The sequence below is a fragment of the Cydia strobilella genome, chromosome Z, assembly GCF_947568885.1.
Source record: "Cydia strobilella chromosome Z, ilCydStro3.1, whole genome shotgun sequence".
Taxonomy (NCBI): Eukaryota; Metazoa; Arthropoda; class Insecta; order Lepidoptera; family Tortricidae; genus Cydia; species Cydia strobilella.
The window spans coordinates 22,835,335-22,853,474 of NC_086068.1; the positions used below are offsets into that span (position 1 = coordinate 22,835,335).

The 18,140-nt window shown below is 36.8% G+C and overlaps 1 protein-coding gene across 1 annotated transcript in view; it reads right to left on the reverse strand.

The window, feature by feature from the left end:
- The window catches only part of LOC134754462 (triple functional domain protein), a 364,706-nt gene that overhangs the window by 157,745 nt on the left and 188,821 nt on the right, over positions 1-18,140 (reverse strand). Inside the window, exon 28 of the mRNA XM_063690796.1 lies at positions 4,933-5,194. Coding sequence (XP_063546866.1) covers positions 4,933-5,194 — 262 coding nt within the window. The remainder of the gene's footprint in view (positions 1-4,932; positions 5,195-18,140) is intronic.

The following is an 18,140-nucleotide window of genomic DNA, read 5'->3' on the forward strand; positions in this document are numbered from 1 at the left end:
GACATGAACCAAGAAAAAAATTCTTGAACGAAGATAATTTGGGTCTTCCTTTAAATTTTCTTGATTCAAGAATTTTTTTCTTGGTTCGTCAATTTTTTTTTCTGTGTATGATATGATATATTTGCCTTTCGCCATAACATTAGACTTGCGTAGCAAAATATTGAGAATAATTTATAAAAGAATATACTCTATTTTACTCACGTTACATACGTATTTAATGAATAATTATTAAACTTTTTTTGTGTTTATAATACTATATTAAAAGTAAGAACTAGTGCCTACGTCCCAGGAGGCGTGGCAAAATGCCGGGATAACGCGAGGAAGAAGGATAATACTATATTATAAAATATAATACTTTCCGATTATTGGACCTCCACGTGAAAGTTTTATTTCTACAGCTTAATACTGCACAATCCGGCAATTTTAATTTAATTAACAATATTTTTATACATGAGAATACGAGTCACATGAAAGTGGTCAATCGAGTATGTAATGTAGTTTATAAAACAACAAACATAGTCTGCTCACAAAATACACATATGTTCCAAAATGGCTGTTACATACGAACAGACAGACGGAAGACCGGACAGACGGACAAAACAAAACTGCAATTGTTTGCCATTTTGGCTACTGAAGGCCGAATGCCTGGAGCGTATGACAGGTACGCGCTTCCCACAAGTCCCACAACGTCTCCAAGTATCTCCATGGTGGACGGTTTGGCCGAATGTCGAGCTCCGCGAAGATATTAAGAATCGAGAGGCGCTTCTGTAGTATTCAAACACAAAACTTTAGTGTCGAATTGCATGCATGGTTCTTGCAACTTCCAAAAATACCTACTTGTGAAGTGCTTGCCAGCGACCTTCGTATTCAGACAATTTAACTGCTAATCAGGTTCGATAAAATAATTTTTGTGTCAATACAGTTTTATGTTTTTTTTTTCTAATCTTTCTATGTTCCAACCCAGAGGGAAAACTAGGCCTTATTAGGATTAGTCCCATTTCCTCACGATGTTTTTTTTCACGGAAAAGCGACTGATAAATATAATTTCGTACATAAACTTCGAAAAAGTCATTAGTACGAGCCGGGGTTTGAACCCGCGACCTCCGGATTAAAAGTCGCACGCTCTTACCGCTAGGCCACCAGCGCTTGTGTTTGAGGTAAGGTTTTTAAAAATTTACGACAAGAAACAGTATATAGAGGGCGCTATTTGGCTGGTTTACATGAACCTGGTTCAAATCTGTACTTCGAAAACTTTTTGGTTTTTTTATTATTGTTTTTGTATTAACATTCCGATCACTGCTACCACACAACATTTCACGATTCTAGGACTTCAGGAACCAATGTTTTCAGGATTAGAGGTATTTTAGGTCCTCCCCTCCCTCTGACTTATTCTCCTCCCCTCCCTCTGACTAACAGAGGGAGCAGGAGGAGCGAGTCCCACATACCACCCCCCCCCCCTTATGGGCTTCCCTGGCCCGGGGGTGAGATGCGTAAAGGCATTTACCCCTGCGAAAAAAAAAAAAAAGGTACCCCCATTTTAAGGGGTTGCAGGCCGAAAGTTACAGATTTCTGGTCACCATATGTGATTGCATACCGAACCATCTCTACATGCCAAATTTCAGCATTCTAAGACTTCAGGAAGTAGTCTGTATTTTCTATGACGCGAACTTCATGTGTTTCGGACAGTGAAAATTAAGGTACTATAAAATTTTAAGTATAATAGGTAGCCTCATAAAACTTGGTGTTTTTGATAAGTCTACTTAGGGCATAGTATACTAAAAATTTCAGCTCTCTAGCATTATCCAAGCCGAAACTACGAGGGTTCGAAAATACGACGAAACGTGCCGAGAAAAGATATGCACTGCCTTTTGCCCTTTGTCTCATTTTGGCGGGGGCACGGCTGTGCCCCCAGATATATTTAACCCGATAAGAAAGGAAGGAGGATGTTTTTAATCGTAGATCTTTGTTGCAAAGAAAATATAAAGTTTCGATATTCATTTCATAGAATTTCTAATCATATATTATTTATCTTTATATTATTTAGTTCATGTAAACTTTTTACCAAGACATATGTTTTATACGAGGGCTGTTTGATAAGTAGCCGTTTTCTAAATGTACTAATATCACTGGCCGAAAATATGTATACCACCGTTTTAAGCCATTCTTCAGAGGCGGGAAAATTAAAAAAAAACAGCATTCTTTTGGTTTTTTTTTCAGTTGACAGCGATATAGTGGATGCGTGAACGTGAAATTGTTAAAATGGAGAAAGAACAGTATCGGTCTGTAATTAGGTTTCTGTTTTTGGAAGGAAAAACCTGTGATGAGATAAAAGTAAGAATGAAGGCGGTTTACCATGAATGTGCTCCTTCTATGACAACCGTTAGATATTGGTACAATGAGTTTAAGCGGGGGAGAACAACCGTCTTTGACGAGGATCGCCCAGGCCGCCCAATTGAGGTGACTACAGACAATATGGTTAAAAAAATTGAAAATATCGTATTAGCCGACCGCCGAATTAAACTTCGAGAAATCGTTGTTACCTGCGGCCGGCGCAACCGAGCGATATTTTCTCTATTGAGAGCATTTGCCCAGAGTGGGGCACCGTAGAGCGCCATCGAGCGCACTACACCCGTATACAGGCGGCGGCGTGAAGCCACAGGCCCTCTCAGGTTTGGAAGTATACGCTCAAAGGCGGATGCGGCACGCAACAACTTGGGTGCCAGGCGCTCAAAATGCGCACAGAAATTCCACTTGCTGTCAAGCACGACGCCAAGGTAGAGCAGTGTCGGCTTGACGGCAATCGGAACTCCTCCCACCACGAAAGCCGCCCCAGCTGGGGGCGCTTTCCGTGGACCATAGAAACATGGCCTCAGACTTCGCTAGGGCCACCTCAAGGCCCAGACTTTTGATCTTGCCCACGCAATGAGCAACTCCCGCCGTGGCTAATATGGCTGCGTCACGGTAGGTGTGTCCCTTGGCCGTCACAAGTGTATCATCGGCGTAGCAGATGACGTTTACTCCACGCAAGTTTTCCCCCCTTAGAACCCAATTGTAACCTATATTCCACAAGAGTGGTCCTAGGACTGACCCCTGCGGAACCCCGCAGGACATTGCTATCGCAGTTCTAACCTAACCTTTCTGGTAGCAGTTCGGTTCTGTGATGGTCGCAGTTCAAACCTAACCTAACCCACTTTTCTGGTAGCAGTTCGGTTCTGCGATGTTCGCAGTTCTAACCTAACCCACTTTTCTTAATAACATTTCGGTTCTGTAAGGGTCGTAACTCTAACCTAACCTACTTTTCCGAACGATTATATCGATGCATAAATAAAATAAAGACAAACAGTTTTCTTTAAAACATAATCCTACTGTTTGTTTTTATTAAGTAAAATAATAAAATTTTAAAATTCATTGAATTGCGTTTCTGTGAAATATGTTGCAAATTGTAGTAAATATGTTGCAAATTGTAGTAAATATGTTGGTGTTGAAACAAGAATATTCGAAATAAAAATACAAGGACCAAGTATTATATGAAACAGTTTCTTGTGAGACGAAATTCTGTGAAACTTGTGTCTGTGTGTTAAGATTCATTGAATTGTGTTTCTGTGACATGTTTCATTTAAGTAAATAGTCATTAAAACAAAAATATTCGAACTAAAATACAAGGACCAAGTATTATACGAAACATTTTCTGTGAAACAAAATTATATGAAATTTCTGTCTGCGAAACAAGGGATCACCAAAAAAACGGCTAAGTAAAGTTGTACCCATAATTAACGTACGTACCTATAGTGTCAGTCGCGGTGATTCTTCGAATATTTATGAACCCCCCCCCCCCCCCCCATGTAACGCGCTGTAACGTTTTCGTGTACCCTTTTAACAAATGCACGTATAATCTCACTTCTTACCTGTTAATTTCACTACCGCAAAACATTGTCACAAGATTAATAACAGGTCCTCAATAAAGATAGCTTCTTCTAAAGATAGCTCCAAAGAGCAGTAAAGTTAGCTTCATTTGAATGTAATAATACCGTTATTGAGCATTTCTCGAGTATACCGAGTAAGAGGATTCGGCGTGCGTACACAAAGATGAACAAATTAATTTGTGAACTTAACAGAAGAGCATTCCGTTATAAATTTTGTTAAACGTGCGTGAAAACGTATTGTTCAAGCACGGTCACAAGGCAAGAAAAATAAAGGAAGTAGGTAGGTGTACATATCATAGGCATGACAAAAAAAATCAAAAAAACTTGCTTGGCAGACTTACTTGGCTGGCTGAGCATTCTATACCGTGACATAATAAGAATACTGCCTATAACCTATATAATACTGGCTACTGGCTATATAATACTCCGTTATTTTAGTAGTAACTGGTATATATACTTGATGATATATAAATTTTTAAACGGTCTACCTGTAACAAGTTTTGAATAGCAGCCTCAGCAAAGAGATTTTCCGCAATTCAACCAAAGGACCTCCAAAAATCACAACCCTTATAATTTTCAAAAACGAAAAACATTCTGCAAAAATCATAAATGCACACCAAATCTCAAGTGCCATTGTAATACTACTAATTCTTCATTACGAGGAAGTCTGGTGTAGTAGTATTAGGATCGCAAGATATCTACCTAACCTAACCTACCCTAACTTCCTCGCTTGTCTCATAGTTCGTACGGTAACTCTACGTCAGTTCAACTTATACACCTATATAAAGTAATAGCATGTCACCAGTAAATATTGTGACCGATATAAAAATATCACTCGATGTTATAAATACTATGCGTAGTCTGCTTTATGTGGCAGATATACATAACATATAAATGTTTAATTGTGTAATTATATTCGTAAATCTAATTTATGGAGTTATTCTTTATGGAGTTTATCTGTCAGGATCAGGAGAGCATTGTTAGAACACACGTTTCAGAAATAACTTACCTAATACTTCTTCACAGGGCTGGCTAAGTGGGCGCCTTGATGGCGAGGTTTTCTGCTGTGGATGGTGTTGTGGCTGTGGTTTTAGCACGTGTGCCGGCACCGCGCCCTCCTGTGGCGGCTCGCCCGGCACGCGCACCACCCACCACTCGGCGCGGGTTGGCCAGCCTTCCACCACTTCTACTTGCTGCCCTTTCGTCACCGATATCTCGCCAGCACCGCCTGCCACATGCTCCGCGACGACCCAAGTCATCTCTGGTCCAGCCTACAGACAATTACAAACGTGTTAATGATGCTATTTAAGCCTAATTATACTACAGTTTGACTAATTTAGAGAAGAGCGAGTGGATAATGAATGACACTGAAATTACGCATACAGAAAAAATAACCGGACAAGTGCGAGTCGGACGCGCCCACCGAGGGTTCCGTACTTTTTAGTACTTGTTGTTATAGCGGCAACAGAAATACATTATCTGTGAAAATTTTAACTGTCTAGCTATCACGGTTCATGAGATACAGCCTGGTGACAGACAGACGGACAGAGGACTCTTAGTAATAGAGTCCCGTTTTTACCCTTTGGGTACGGAACCCTAAAAAAATGGCGCTGAATGTTCTATGTACAACACACTTTACTAATATTGTAATGTTAGGTATAACTACCATAAAACCAGTCAAGTGCGAGTCTGACCCTTGATTTGCGTACAAACTTTGAGCCGATTTCATTTTTAGGGTTCCGTGCCTCAAAAGGAAAAAACCGAACCCTTCTAGGATCACTCGTGCGTCTGTCTGTCTGTCCGTCTGTCACAGCCTATTTTCTCCGAACCTACTAGACCAATTAAGTTGAAATAGGGCGGCCGGCAACCCACATGGCCTGCCATAAAAACAAAATCGTTTGTTCTATGGCGCTGAGAGTGTTAAAGACAATTCACTCACGAGTCACGTTTCACATAAAAAAATGCATTGTTAAAAATTGTGTAATGTACGGAACCCTTGGAACGCGAGTCCGACTCGCATTTGGCCGGGTTTTTTTTTTAGGTATAGAACTGGGGAACAAATTAATTATTATGTTAATATATTTGTATTAATATATTTTGATTTAAAGCTATAATAATTATTATTTTAAGCCAACTAAACTGTTTCTGTGCAAAACAAAATGTTGTCAATATCGCCATAATTTACAAAATCAAAGATATCTCGGAATCCGTAAGCGACATGTTGTACCTTTGGGCTGATTTTGTCACTATTTCCATTCTAATAACAATCGCTCCTCGACAGGTAAAGAATGAAATAACATTGAATTAAATAGCTACAGGCATTCCAACGAAAAGTTGTTGCGTAAACATAGAACAACTATGAACAACGGAGAATTGTCGCCAAAAGATTGAAAGCTCAGATTATTTGCAGCAGTTCTCCCACTAAAATGAATTAGCACAACTTGAAATAATTCAAATACTTACTCAAAAATGGCTTGATGTTGTTTGTAACGTGAATTTCAGTGTTCGTGACGGAGCGGTAGCGGCGTGGTTTGTTTGCCATACTATACTAATTTATTTAAAATGGGACCGGAGAAACAAGTGAAAAGGTAATAACATATAGCCGGCGGCCGGTGCTTAGTTGCATGAGAATCGCATAATGCATTGCGCGTTTTTTTGGAGCAATACACATCAATCATGTTTCAGAATAAATTACGCTGACTTAAACATCATTGATACTGCTACCTTTTTACACGACTTAATAGTTATTACGATATTTTGCGACCCTCATTTTGCAATATAACTATTTTTTCAACACACTTGCTCCAAACAACGTTTTTATTCCACCGATTTTTGGCTCCTAGATATTAAAAACACGCGTGCTTTTTCAGTACATTATAACACTCGTAATTTTTCATTATATTATTCGACTGACTTAAGAAGGTAACTGATTGCTAATAATATGTATGAAAACGGAGCCTTCTAAAAGTGGTCGAGTACCTAGATTTTACTCGGCCCGTCATTAGCCGGGGCGAGGGGCGGCAGGCAGTATGACAGATTACTAACTGTTTTAACAATTAAAATTTGATTAATATGAAAGTTTCTTTTTTCCTCGCATGTGTGTTGAAAAACGTCGTATGAAACGCGTGTGCATTGGTCATTACACACATCGGCTTTTTTTTTGCAATATCGTATCGCCTCATGTGTACTGTCCGCGCGCCAATTCCGTGCATTCGGAGGTCGAGGAAGTGGGAGGGTGTACGCCGTGCCCGTGCGTACAAAATGACACCACTCGGTCATGACGGCCAACATTCCTAACATTCCTCAGCCGTGCACACTTGTATCACAATGTACTATAATGTTGTACCTCGTCTGTTCATAAGTTTTGAGACGAATGTAAACTCAAATAGTTCGATTACTGAAATGTTATTTATACGATTACATTCATATTTTTATTTAACAACTACACTAATTAATTAGAATAAATTGAGTTTATTTTAAATGACCTTCTGTGTTTTTAATTATAGTTATTTAATATGTTGGCATTTAAATCATAGCAACGTTCATTGAAAATAAGGAAAAATACTATTCTTCTCATGAAAATATCTTCCCCACCACAAATACAGGCAAGGTAATTAAATATTGCTTACTCATCATAATAGTCGAAGCGTTTCTCAATATTTTGGTGTATAACTTGATATTACATCTTTTACAGTTTTCTTTTACTTGCGATACTTTCCCGCTAGTAGACATAGGTACTACTTTCGGGAACGTGCCGGTGTCGAATATGACTTAAAACACAGAAGGCCATTTAAAATACTCAATTTATTCTAATTAATTAAAGTGTAGTTGTTAAATAATAACTTTTAAGAAAAAAAAACCGACTTCAATGGGGGACGCCGCTGAAAGCATTCTTAGATTCCAGACAATGAAATGAAAAAGTCAGCATCTTTTGCCTAATTATGTAGAAAAGGAGGTAAACCGACCCACTTTTCTAGTAGCATTTCGTTTTTGTAAGGGTCGCAGTTCTAACCTAACCTAACCTACATTTCTGGTAGCATTTCGTTTCTGTAAGGGTCACAGCTCTAACCTAACCTAACCTACTTTTCTGATAGAAGTTTTGTTCTGTGAGAATCGCAGTTCAAAACACACCCACCCACCAAACCCACTTTTCTAGTAGCATTTCCGGGTCCGGGTCTGGGTCCGGATCCGAGTCCGGGTCCGTGTCCGGCTGTCCGGTTCCAGGTTTGGGTCAGAGTTCGGTCCGGGTCCGGGTCCGAGTTGGGGTCTATGTTCAGACCCGGGTCCGGGTCCGAGTCCGGGTCCAAGTTTGGGTTTGGGTCCATAAGGAAGAGAACAAATCGCCAAACGTGAACTATGTGTCATTGAATAGTTCCATTCTGATCATCATCAGCAGTTCCACTTCATCAAATGTCACTTTTTAAAATGTAAATGCTGGATTTGTTGATGAAAATACAAAAATCACTATATGTATGCCTTTCACATTTGAGGAGTTCCCTCGGTTCCTCGTGGGTCTCATCATCAGAACTCGAGCTTGACAAAAATATGTCTTAAAAACTTAAGTTGCTTAACAAACATAAAGAAGTGGACAAATCGCCAAACGTAAACTATGCGTCATTAAAGAGTTCCATCCTGATCATCATCAGCAGTTCCACTTCATCAAATGTCACTTTTTAAAATGGAAATGCTGGATTTGTTGATATAATTACAAAAATCGCTATATGTATGCCTTTCACATTTGAGGAGTTCCCTCGATTCCTCATGGATCCCATCATCAGAACTCGAGCTTGACAAAAATGTTTCTTGAAAACCTAACTTGCTTAACAAACATAACGAAGAGGGTAAATCGCCAAACGTGAACTATGCGTCATTAAAGAGTTCCGTTCTGATCATCATCAGCAGTTCCACTTCATCAAATGTCACTTTTTAAAATGGAAGTGCTGGATTTGTTTATAAAAATACAAAAATCACTATATGTATGCCTTTCATATTTAAGGAGTTCCCTCGATTCCTCATGGATCCCATCATCAGAACTCGAGCTTGACAAAAATGTTTCTTGAAAACCTAACTTGCTTAACAAATATAACGAAGAGGACAAATCGACAAACGTGAACTATGCGTCATTGAAGAGTTCCGTTCTGATCATCATCAGCAGTTCCACTTCATCAAATGTCACTTTTTTAAATGTAAGTGCTTGATTTGTTGATGAAAATACTAAAATCACTATATGTATGCCTTTAACATTTGAGGAGTTCCCTCGATTCCTCATGGATCCCATCATCAGAACTGCTTTTTGACAAAAACGGGACCAATCTGTATGTATATACTTACAATCAAAAAAAGAATTTTCAGAATCGGTCCAGAAATGACGGAGTTATGGAGTAACAAACATATAAAAAAAAAACAAAAAAAAAAAAAAAAAAAACAACCGAATTGAGAACCTCCTCCTTTGAAATCTTGAAGTCGGTTAAAAATATGAATGTAATCGTATAACATTTCAGTAATCTACTATTTTAGTTTACATTCGTCTCAAAACTTATGAACTTATCAACTCTTACTTAGTCCCATACAGCTCTAACCTATAAGTGATCGAAGACGATAGATTTTAACTTTAAGACCTTTCAAAACTATTTAAAGAGCGTATTTTTATACGGCAATATTGTGTCGAGTTCTCTCAACTACAATAACTAAGAAAACTTATATGACTTTTTATGCGCATCATGGAATGGAACCCGTGTATAAAGAAGTACCATTTAAATAAACCGTCTTACAGTTTTCTTTTTTATTTGCAGAAGCGAAGAAAGATGGAAGCCAAAAAAACTGTGATGTATCGTTTTTTAGGGTTCCGTACCCTAAGGGTAAAAACCCTATTACTAAGACTCCACTAAGACCGTCTGTCTGTCCGTCACCAGGCTGTATCTCATTAACCGTGATAGCTAGACAGTTGACATTTTCACAGGTGATGTGTTTCTCTTGCAGCTAAGATAACAACAAACACTAAAACAGAATAAAATAAATATTTTAGAGGGGCTCTTAGGCTATGGTCTCGTATTTTACGCTATACGCGACGTCTCGTCACATAGTACGCTGCGTCACAATGCTTACTATAGAGATGCACTGTTGTGGTCTCTTTCACACGTCGACGTTGGCGTCTTGACGTCATACGCGGCATCTAAACACTGTGCGCCGCGTCTCTAGTCATTTCGGACCATTGCAGCGTGAAGGTAGTCTCTCGCGACAGACGAATTGTTAATAGAATCGGTTAAATCTTTTAACACATTATATAGTGCACTGCCTTATGGGAATATAGTTCAGATCTGGAAACCGCTACCAAATTTCAGTATGCTGTTGGGCATGGTACTGGGTCTCCAAAACTGCCAGGAGACAGCGGCGCCGGCCATCTACTTCAGCGGAATGACGTCATCAAAATGACTCCCGCCTCCAAGCCAATAAAATATTATATATTTCACTAATACACTATGTAGCAAAATATACAATAGTTTAAGAGAAATTTATAAATAAACCAAAATGATAAAAAAAAATCGATTATTTGGGTTTTTCAACCAAACCAAAAGTCGGACGTTAAAGCAATGTACTACAAAATGAAAGCTGATGTCTCAAGCCATACACTGATATCAAAAAAATCAAAATTAGACTAAAAATGTGAAAATTATGCATCAAAATGTAGGTATTTGTTAGAACAAATGCATGAAAGTTAAAAAAATCGAAATTGGTCATTTTCAGAAATATAAAAAGGATCATAAAACTGCTGGGAGACAATCTCTATAGTGCCTGAGTGACAAATAATGGCGTCATACATGTGACATACATGTGACATGTACATGTGCCCAAACATGGTCACTCACAGAGAGTCAGAAGTCCAAGTTGAAGGTATGCCAACGGGCTATTGAGCGCAGCATTTTAGGTGTGAAGAGGACCGATCGTATCCGGAACACCACGCTGCGCGCAAAAACCCGCATTGCTGACGTCGGTGAGAAGACTGCTAGGCTCAAATGGGACTGGGCCGGTCACGTCTGCCGCATGCATCCAGACAGATGGGCTAGCATAGCCACCAAATGGATGCCAGAAGAGGGGCGCGGACCCGGCAGGCCCAGACGGAGATGGCGGGACGACCTAGACACCTTTCTCAACAACTGGCCGGAGGAGGCACTATATCGGGAGTCGTGGAAAACAAGGGGAGAGGCCTTTGCCCAGCAGTGGGACACCATAATGGGCTAGTAAAAAAAAAAAAAAACATGTGACCCTGCCGAAATTTGCAAAATCTAAATTATAACTATACCATGAGTCATACATACACGTGTGCTATATCATACGAAAGGTTATTCAATATATTATGATTCATTAATACATTATTTATAAAAACAATGTATATTTTAGGAGCTACAAACAAAGAAAAACCACTTTTTTTGAGAAAAGTTGGTGTATATATATTTTATAGCTCAACTAAAAACGTTATAACAATGTTGCGTCTAATATAAAAGAAACCAGTTATTCAACTATACGTCACAGCTTAAATTTTTAATTTCCGACAAAAACTGTGGAAGTTGTACAAAAAAAAACTAAAGCGCGCCAACAATTTTACCTTAATGCGCTCATATTATGCAAAGAATAGTCCTAATTATCAGGTATTAAATGAAAAAACATTACATAAAACACAGAAAACGATATTTTGAAGTGGAATTATAATTTATAAATTGAATTTGTTTGATAAATAAGCAAAACAACGGTTTCTTTTCGTACCTAATCTCCTCCTTTGAAAGTCGGTTAAAATTTAAGATTTGTGCACCTGGGCTACAAAGGCGAATGAATTTGACGCCTCATTTATCAAAATCAGTTCAGTAGTTCCATATAAACAATTTCAATTTCAATTTTCAATTTATTCAATAAAGATAACATGATCTTAATTTTTGTTAGTATATTCTTAAAAATAATGTTAGTACTTAAAAATTAAATTCGATTTTACATTTAAAATTATTTCATTAATTACAGGACAACACACATGATCAGCAATCATCTTTAGGATGCTGTTTGGGCTGTCCCTCGTTCTGCTCAGCAGAGACGCTGTATTTTTGCGCAAGATTGCTGCAAACCCATCGGCAAACAATACATCACACGTAGACAGCAAATTCTGCCTATTTCTATTGTCTTGGAGACGACACTGACTTCTGTAACAGATTTTTTACCTAGCTTAGAAGTCAAGGACTTCAACACCTATTTTGTACTTGCTTCTGTCAATATTTTTTTTATTTTTTTGTCAAATTCATTTTATATTTTTTTAAATAAATATAGAATAATTTTATTTTATAATTAGAAAAAAATACACTTACTGATAATGTCAACTTATGTAATGAATTTAAGTAAAACCTATTATTTTAATATTTTTGTTGTTTCTACAATAACTTCATAGCTCGTAAAATTTTACCAGTCATCAACATCATTATATTTAACATTAAATCAAACTTAGCGGGGTATCGTAGGATGCAGTAACATCTGAGCAATGGTTTTAACAATAATGCATGCGCTTTTATCAAAACTTTAGTAAGAAATTTCTTAATTGAAATCGGGCCTGTCTCTTGATGAACGATCAGGAAAAAAAATTCGTAAAAGAAATTGTTTTATCTATTTGGTTCATTAAGTTGTAATATGCCCAAGTAATGACTGTTTAGAAATACCTAACATCCCTCTATTTAATTTATTTACCACAAAAACTACCAGAAAATTTAATAATTTTACTCTTTGCATACTTGGCAACGTCCAACATACTGGACTTAGCAAAAGTGCCGTGTAATCGACGACGGGCAAAATACTGGACATTACACTTTTAAAGTGTGTTTTACCCATAAATAAGGCCTGCTCCGTAACGGATTTGACAAATTCTAAGTGCTTTTTCTTGAATATTTTCCAGCCTACTTTATATACAGAATGATGATGGTTGGACAAACCCTGAAATCCCATGTAGGGTTACTTTTTAGGAATGCTCTAACGTTAATATTTTTAATTAGAACAAAAAATAATAAAATAAATTTTCAAACAAAAATTAATTCCAATGATCGACAACAAAAGATGTAACATACTGTATTAATCATTGGCAGTGTTTTTTACAACTTGTTCGAAAATGTGCGGCAATGACATCATTTGTCAAAAGTCAGAATCTTACTAATGTCATAAATAAAAAACCTGCCAAGTGCGAGTCGCAATCGCCCACCGAGGGTTCCGTACATTACATATTTTTTTATGTGAAACGTGAGTAAAAGTTAAACTGCGGTTTACGATTTATGACGTATTAAAAAAACCACTTACTAGATCTCGTTCAAACCAATTTTCGGTGGAAGTTTGGCATGGTAATGTACATCATATATTTTTTTCAGTTTTATCATTTTCTTATTTTAGAAGTTAACATTTTACCACTTTGGAAGTGGCTCTCGCGCAAACTATTCAGTTTAGAAAAAAATGATATTAGAAACCTCAATATAATTTTTGAAGACCTATCCATAGATACCCCTAACTGAAAAAAATATTTTTAGTTCAGTTCCAAGTATTCCACTCGTCGGAAATCATACACTTTCCGCACTTGTTGCATAAATAGCTATTTTGATTTTCAGTTCTAAGTATGGGGAACCCCCAAAATTCATTGTTTTTTTTTTCTATTTTTGTGTGAAAATCTTAATGCGGTTCACAGAATACATCTACTTACCAAGTCTCAACAGTATAGTTCTTATAGTTTCAGAGAAAAGTGGCTGAGACATACGGACGGACGGACGGACAGACAGACATGACGAATCTATAAGGGTTCCGTTTTTTGCCATTTGGCTACGGAACCCTAAAAAAAGAGAATCAATAAGGTCGAAGAAGGTTTCATACTATTTATTACATCAGGAGCTATTAACACATACAGGCTGCTCCATAGTAAAAAATCGTAATCTGTTAATTTCTTCGTAACCGCTACACCGGTTGTTATGATACTTGATATACTGATTCTAAATACCCTAATGCATATGTACATTTCGGCTTTGTCCAATGGCTAAGGACACCCTGTATACACTCCACCATTGAAATTGCCAGAATCACGAAATTATTATACTAATTTTAAAATTATTATACGAAATTATTATAATTAAAGTGAATACCGAAAATAATTCGGCGCCAAATTACTGTCAATAACTTGACATTTATGACTGTGTTGACGAAACTTGCATATAACTAATTTCCGACACAACCTGCTAAACAACATTATACCATTACTGAAAGGCAATTTTTTTGCAATTCTCATGAAACAATGAGAATGTAGACGAGTCTCCAAATATCTGGTGTACCAGGGATTTAGTCGATGTGGTATCAGTTACCTGGCATGGGGTACTTTTCGATAGATACATCTACATCCGCGTCGCATGGCACTTTTAGTCAAAAATCCTAGGGTGATAGGGCCAACGTTTTATGAGCGTCTACCTGCAACGTTGCGAACAGAACCATCTGACGAAGCATTTCAACGCCAATTGAGATCCTTTTTATTGGATAATCCATTATATTCTGTAAAAGAATATATGGAAATGACGCCTAATATTATCAATAGATTTAATTAATTATATGATAAGATATTGCTTACTTATTCTTGAATATTGTAATATTTGTAATGCATTGTACTATAATTTGACGACCATTACGAGATACCTAAGTATAACTAGCCATATTGATATCTTTTTCGTAATCATGCTATTATTGACATAGTATATTTATTTCCCAATATTTATTTGACTTTGTGATGAATTTTTATCTTTATTGACATTTGTATATAATAAGTGACGATCATAATATAAATTCGTATAGATTAAGCTAAAATAATTTATAATGTAATTTAATATTATGAAATAAATAAATCGAAATCTAAATCATCAACAATCACTAAAAGAAACGGTTCGCAGATTTTCTTTAATAATAAGATTTTCTATTATTATTTTGAAAATAGTGGAGATAATCCACGATGGTTATGAGGCCATCAGCTTGCTTAAGCCCTCTAAATCGGGCCCAAACACTTGATTCAACAAAGTCCCACAGTATTGACCTATTGAACGGTATGGGGGTTGACTATCCAAGGAATTATTTTGTTAAAACGACAAGAATGATATGCAACAAAAATATTTAATAAAAAAAATAGTTCTTCATAGAACTCAAACCAAGAATGTGTCAAAAGACACTGTCGAATGTAATATGGAGGGCATACAACAAAACTTACGACAGGAGCGGGGAGAAATGGAGAATGATGAATTTACTAATCAATAATAATTTTTAAACAAATTTTCAATAAATTATAAAAAAACGAATTTTGATTCAGCGGGCTTCGGTACCATTAATTGGGTTTTGAATTTGACAAATCCGTTATGGAGCCGGCCTTACAACACATTTTTATGTAAATCATACTGCCACGTAAGAAATAGTAACCTATTACATGTTTTAACGCTGCATAATACTGTCATGTGTAGTATTTTATACAATCGTGATATAATAGAGCTTTTCAGTCGGGTACCCTGTTTAAGCAACGAAGCTTGCTGAGTTGCTTAAGTTAAGGTACGAGATTGAAAAGCTTGATTATATCACTATTGTATACAGGTACAATACTACGAGACAAAAAAATAATACTTTCAACTAGTAGAATCATATAGGTAAACAAACCAAAAGTATACAGCTCTATGCGCGTTTCTGACTTATGAAGCAATTGTTTCTACTCCAACATAAAATAAAATGTTTTTGTTGGCCAACCAATCACAAAGCAGATGCGACGCAGCGTGTTTAAGTAGGCTAATTTGCATTGAATCGAGTCTCCTTAAACAAGAAAAATTTTATCGAAATGTATGAAGTTCTATTTTCAAAATTTTTATACTTGACTAAACCGTATCGATAAAATTCTTATGCTTGAGTCGGAAGTACCATAGACTATCCAACGTTGAAAAGAGTAAGGTGGTAGTGTTGCATATGAAGCTGTAATACACAGATTATACTCGACGAGTAGAAAATAGTACATTTTGATGCTAGTGCGGAAAGTATGACATATCCGCACGTGTATCGAACGACGTTTTTTAATACAGTTGCGAAAAAATAAGAAAAGCAACAAGTAAGGAATGGAATTCGAAACTTTTATATTATTAATTCTGTGACACTGACATCAGTGACATCATTGACATTGACATTTTTTTTGATCGTTTATGGCGACATTGACATTATGAAGAGGTGTTTTTCTAGCTTTTATTCGACTAGAATAGATTTAGTTATTATTATTGAACCCACTTCAATGAGTTTTTTTTTCAAATGCATGTTCTATAAGACAGAAACAATTGTAAATATTAAAACATTGTACTATTATTACCTAAATATCGTTATTTACGATTATTTGTGTATCGTATATTTATAAAAACAATATCGAATGTTGCCTTTGAAAACTTAAAACATTCTTGCAGTAAGAAAATACGCCTCTTCTTTGACAGGCGTTCCGTTCCATTCAGACAACTTTAAAAGAACGGTTTTACAACATTAAAAAATAAACGTGTTATAACACTTATAATGATGAAGAGGTAAGTAATAAAATATGAAATATGCATATTTTTCGTATTCTTACAATAACAGTAGGTGTTTATGTTGATTACGACGTTTAAAGGTAGTCATGAATTGGAACAAGTAAAATTTTAAAAAAATTGGAAAAGTAAAATGCACTAGTTCGCGAAAACCAACTTTCCGCACGCTAAACAGCCACGAAAAGTAGCACATTTTGAGCAACTATATTAAAAATATATATTTAAATATGGGGAAAATGACAGTCCGTCGGATGCTTCCTTGCAAGTTCTGCGTTCTGTAGGACTAAATATTACGTTCACATTGGTTCCGAATATTTTTTTTCTCAAACATGCTATGTAATATTGATATTACGTTCTTTATATTAGGCTGGGAAGTATCACGTTTCAGGCGCGGCTAGACGAGAGGTCTGTTATAAAATTTCATACAAAGTTGCAGGCCTAGGCCGGGAAGTGGCTTTTTTTTAATTTCTATTTCACATATAATTGTGGCATCATGGCATTCAGCCATTTATTTATTTTTACCTGACGGGCTTCATGGCACTTTGGCCATTCGAGCGGTAGGACTGTGTGGGGGGATGGTAGCCTGGGGAAAATCCAGGACCCTTCCGCATCACACGAGACGGTTTTGCTACGCTGGAAGCTGGAATACTTCTAGTTCAAAAAAAAAAACGATATTTGATTGATATATATATATATAGTTGGTCAAACAAATCTTGTTAGTAAATAAGAACAAAATAACTATACTCATCCTTTTCTTTTGGGTGTTAGTACTAGTGTAAGACAAAGATAGTATGATTCTCTCTGTCTATGTTTGAAATAAGACAGTCCTTTGACAAACTATATACCTATATTAAACGTTTGAGAAAAGCACTATACATACATCGGCGTGAAAACGGGTTGTCGGCCGAATAGAATATACGGCCGAACGTAGTGAGCAACCCCTTCCTTCCCGGCCTCTGGAGTAATGTACAATTATTTACTTAAGTAACATACTAATATAATACAATAACACTTACGCTACCAGCAGGAAAGTAACGCTATGCCTTATGATTTTTTTGCATTTTTTTGGGATGTCCAGTATAGAGGACGTTATCGATTTATTAAGGGTTAGAGCTAATTATGTATTATATTGACTTAATATTTGTTTACTTGACAATGTATAGGGTAGCTCGATGGTAGTAAATGCATGGGGGCAATACATTTATAGATAAACAGATATGTCAATATTAAAGATAAGATTTGCAGCCAATAGATAGTCGTAGATAATGGATACTCGTATTGGAGCGCACATAAAGTTTCCATAATATTAGGCTGGATGATAACTGCGCATTTAATAATTATTTTACCTCTGACTTTACTAACGGCGCGATTCGGGAAAAGAGATTCATTAGATATGAAATAGTAAACATATGTGACGTACCACGGGTAAACGTACCTTATGGCGGTTGGCGCTTACGTCGCATAGCGTCGCAAATTATTGCGGCACTATGCGACGTAAGCTCCATCCAATATTAATTGGAGCGAAGTTAATAAATAACTAAATTTAATGCGATTTTGACTCCATTTTGTATCGGCCCCATTCGAAGTGCTCGTCAAGGGGCCCACTGACTATCAGTCCGCCCTCAGAATAATA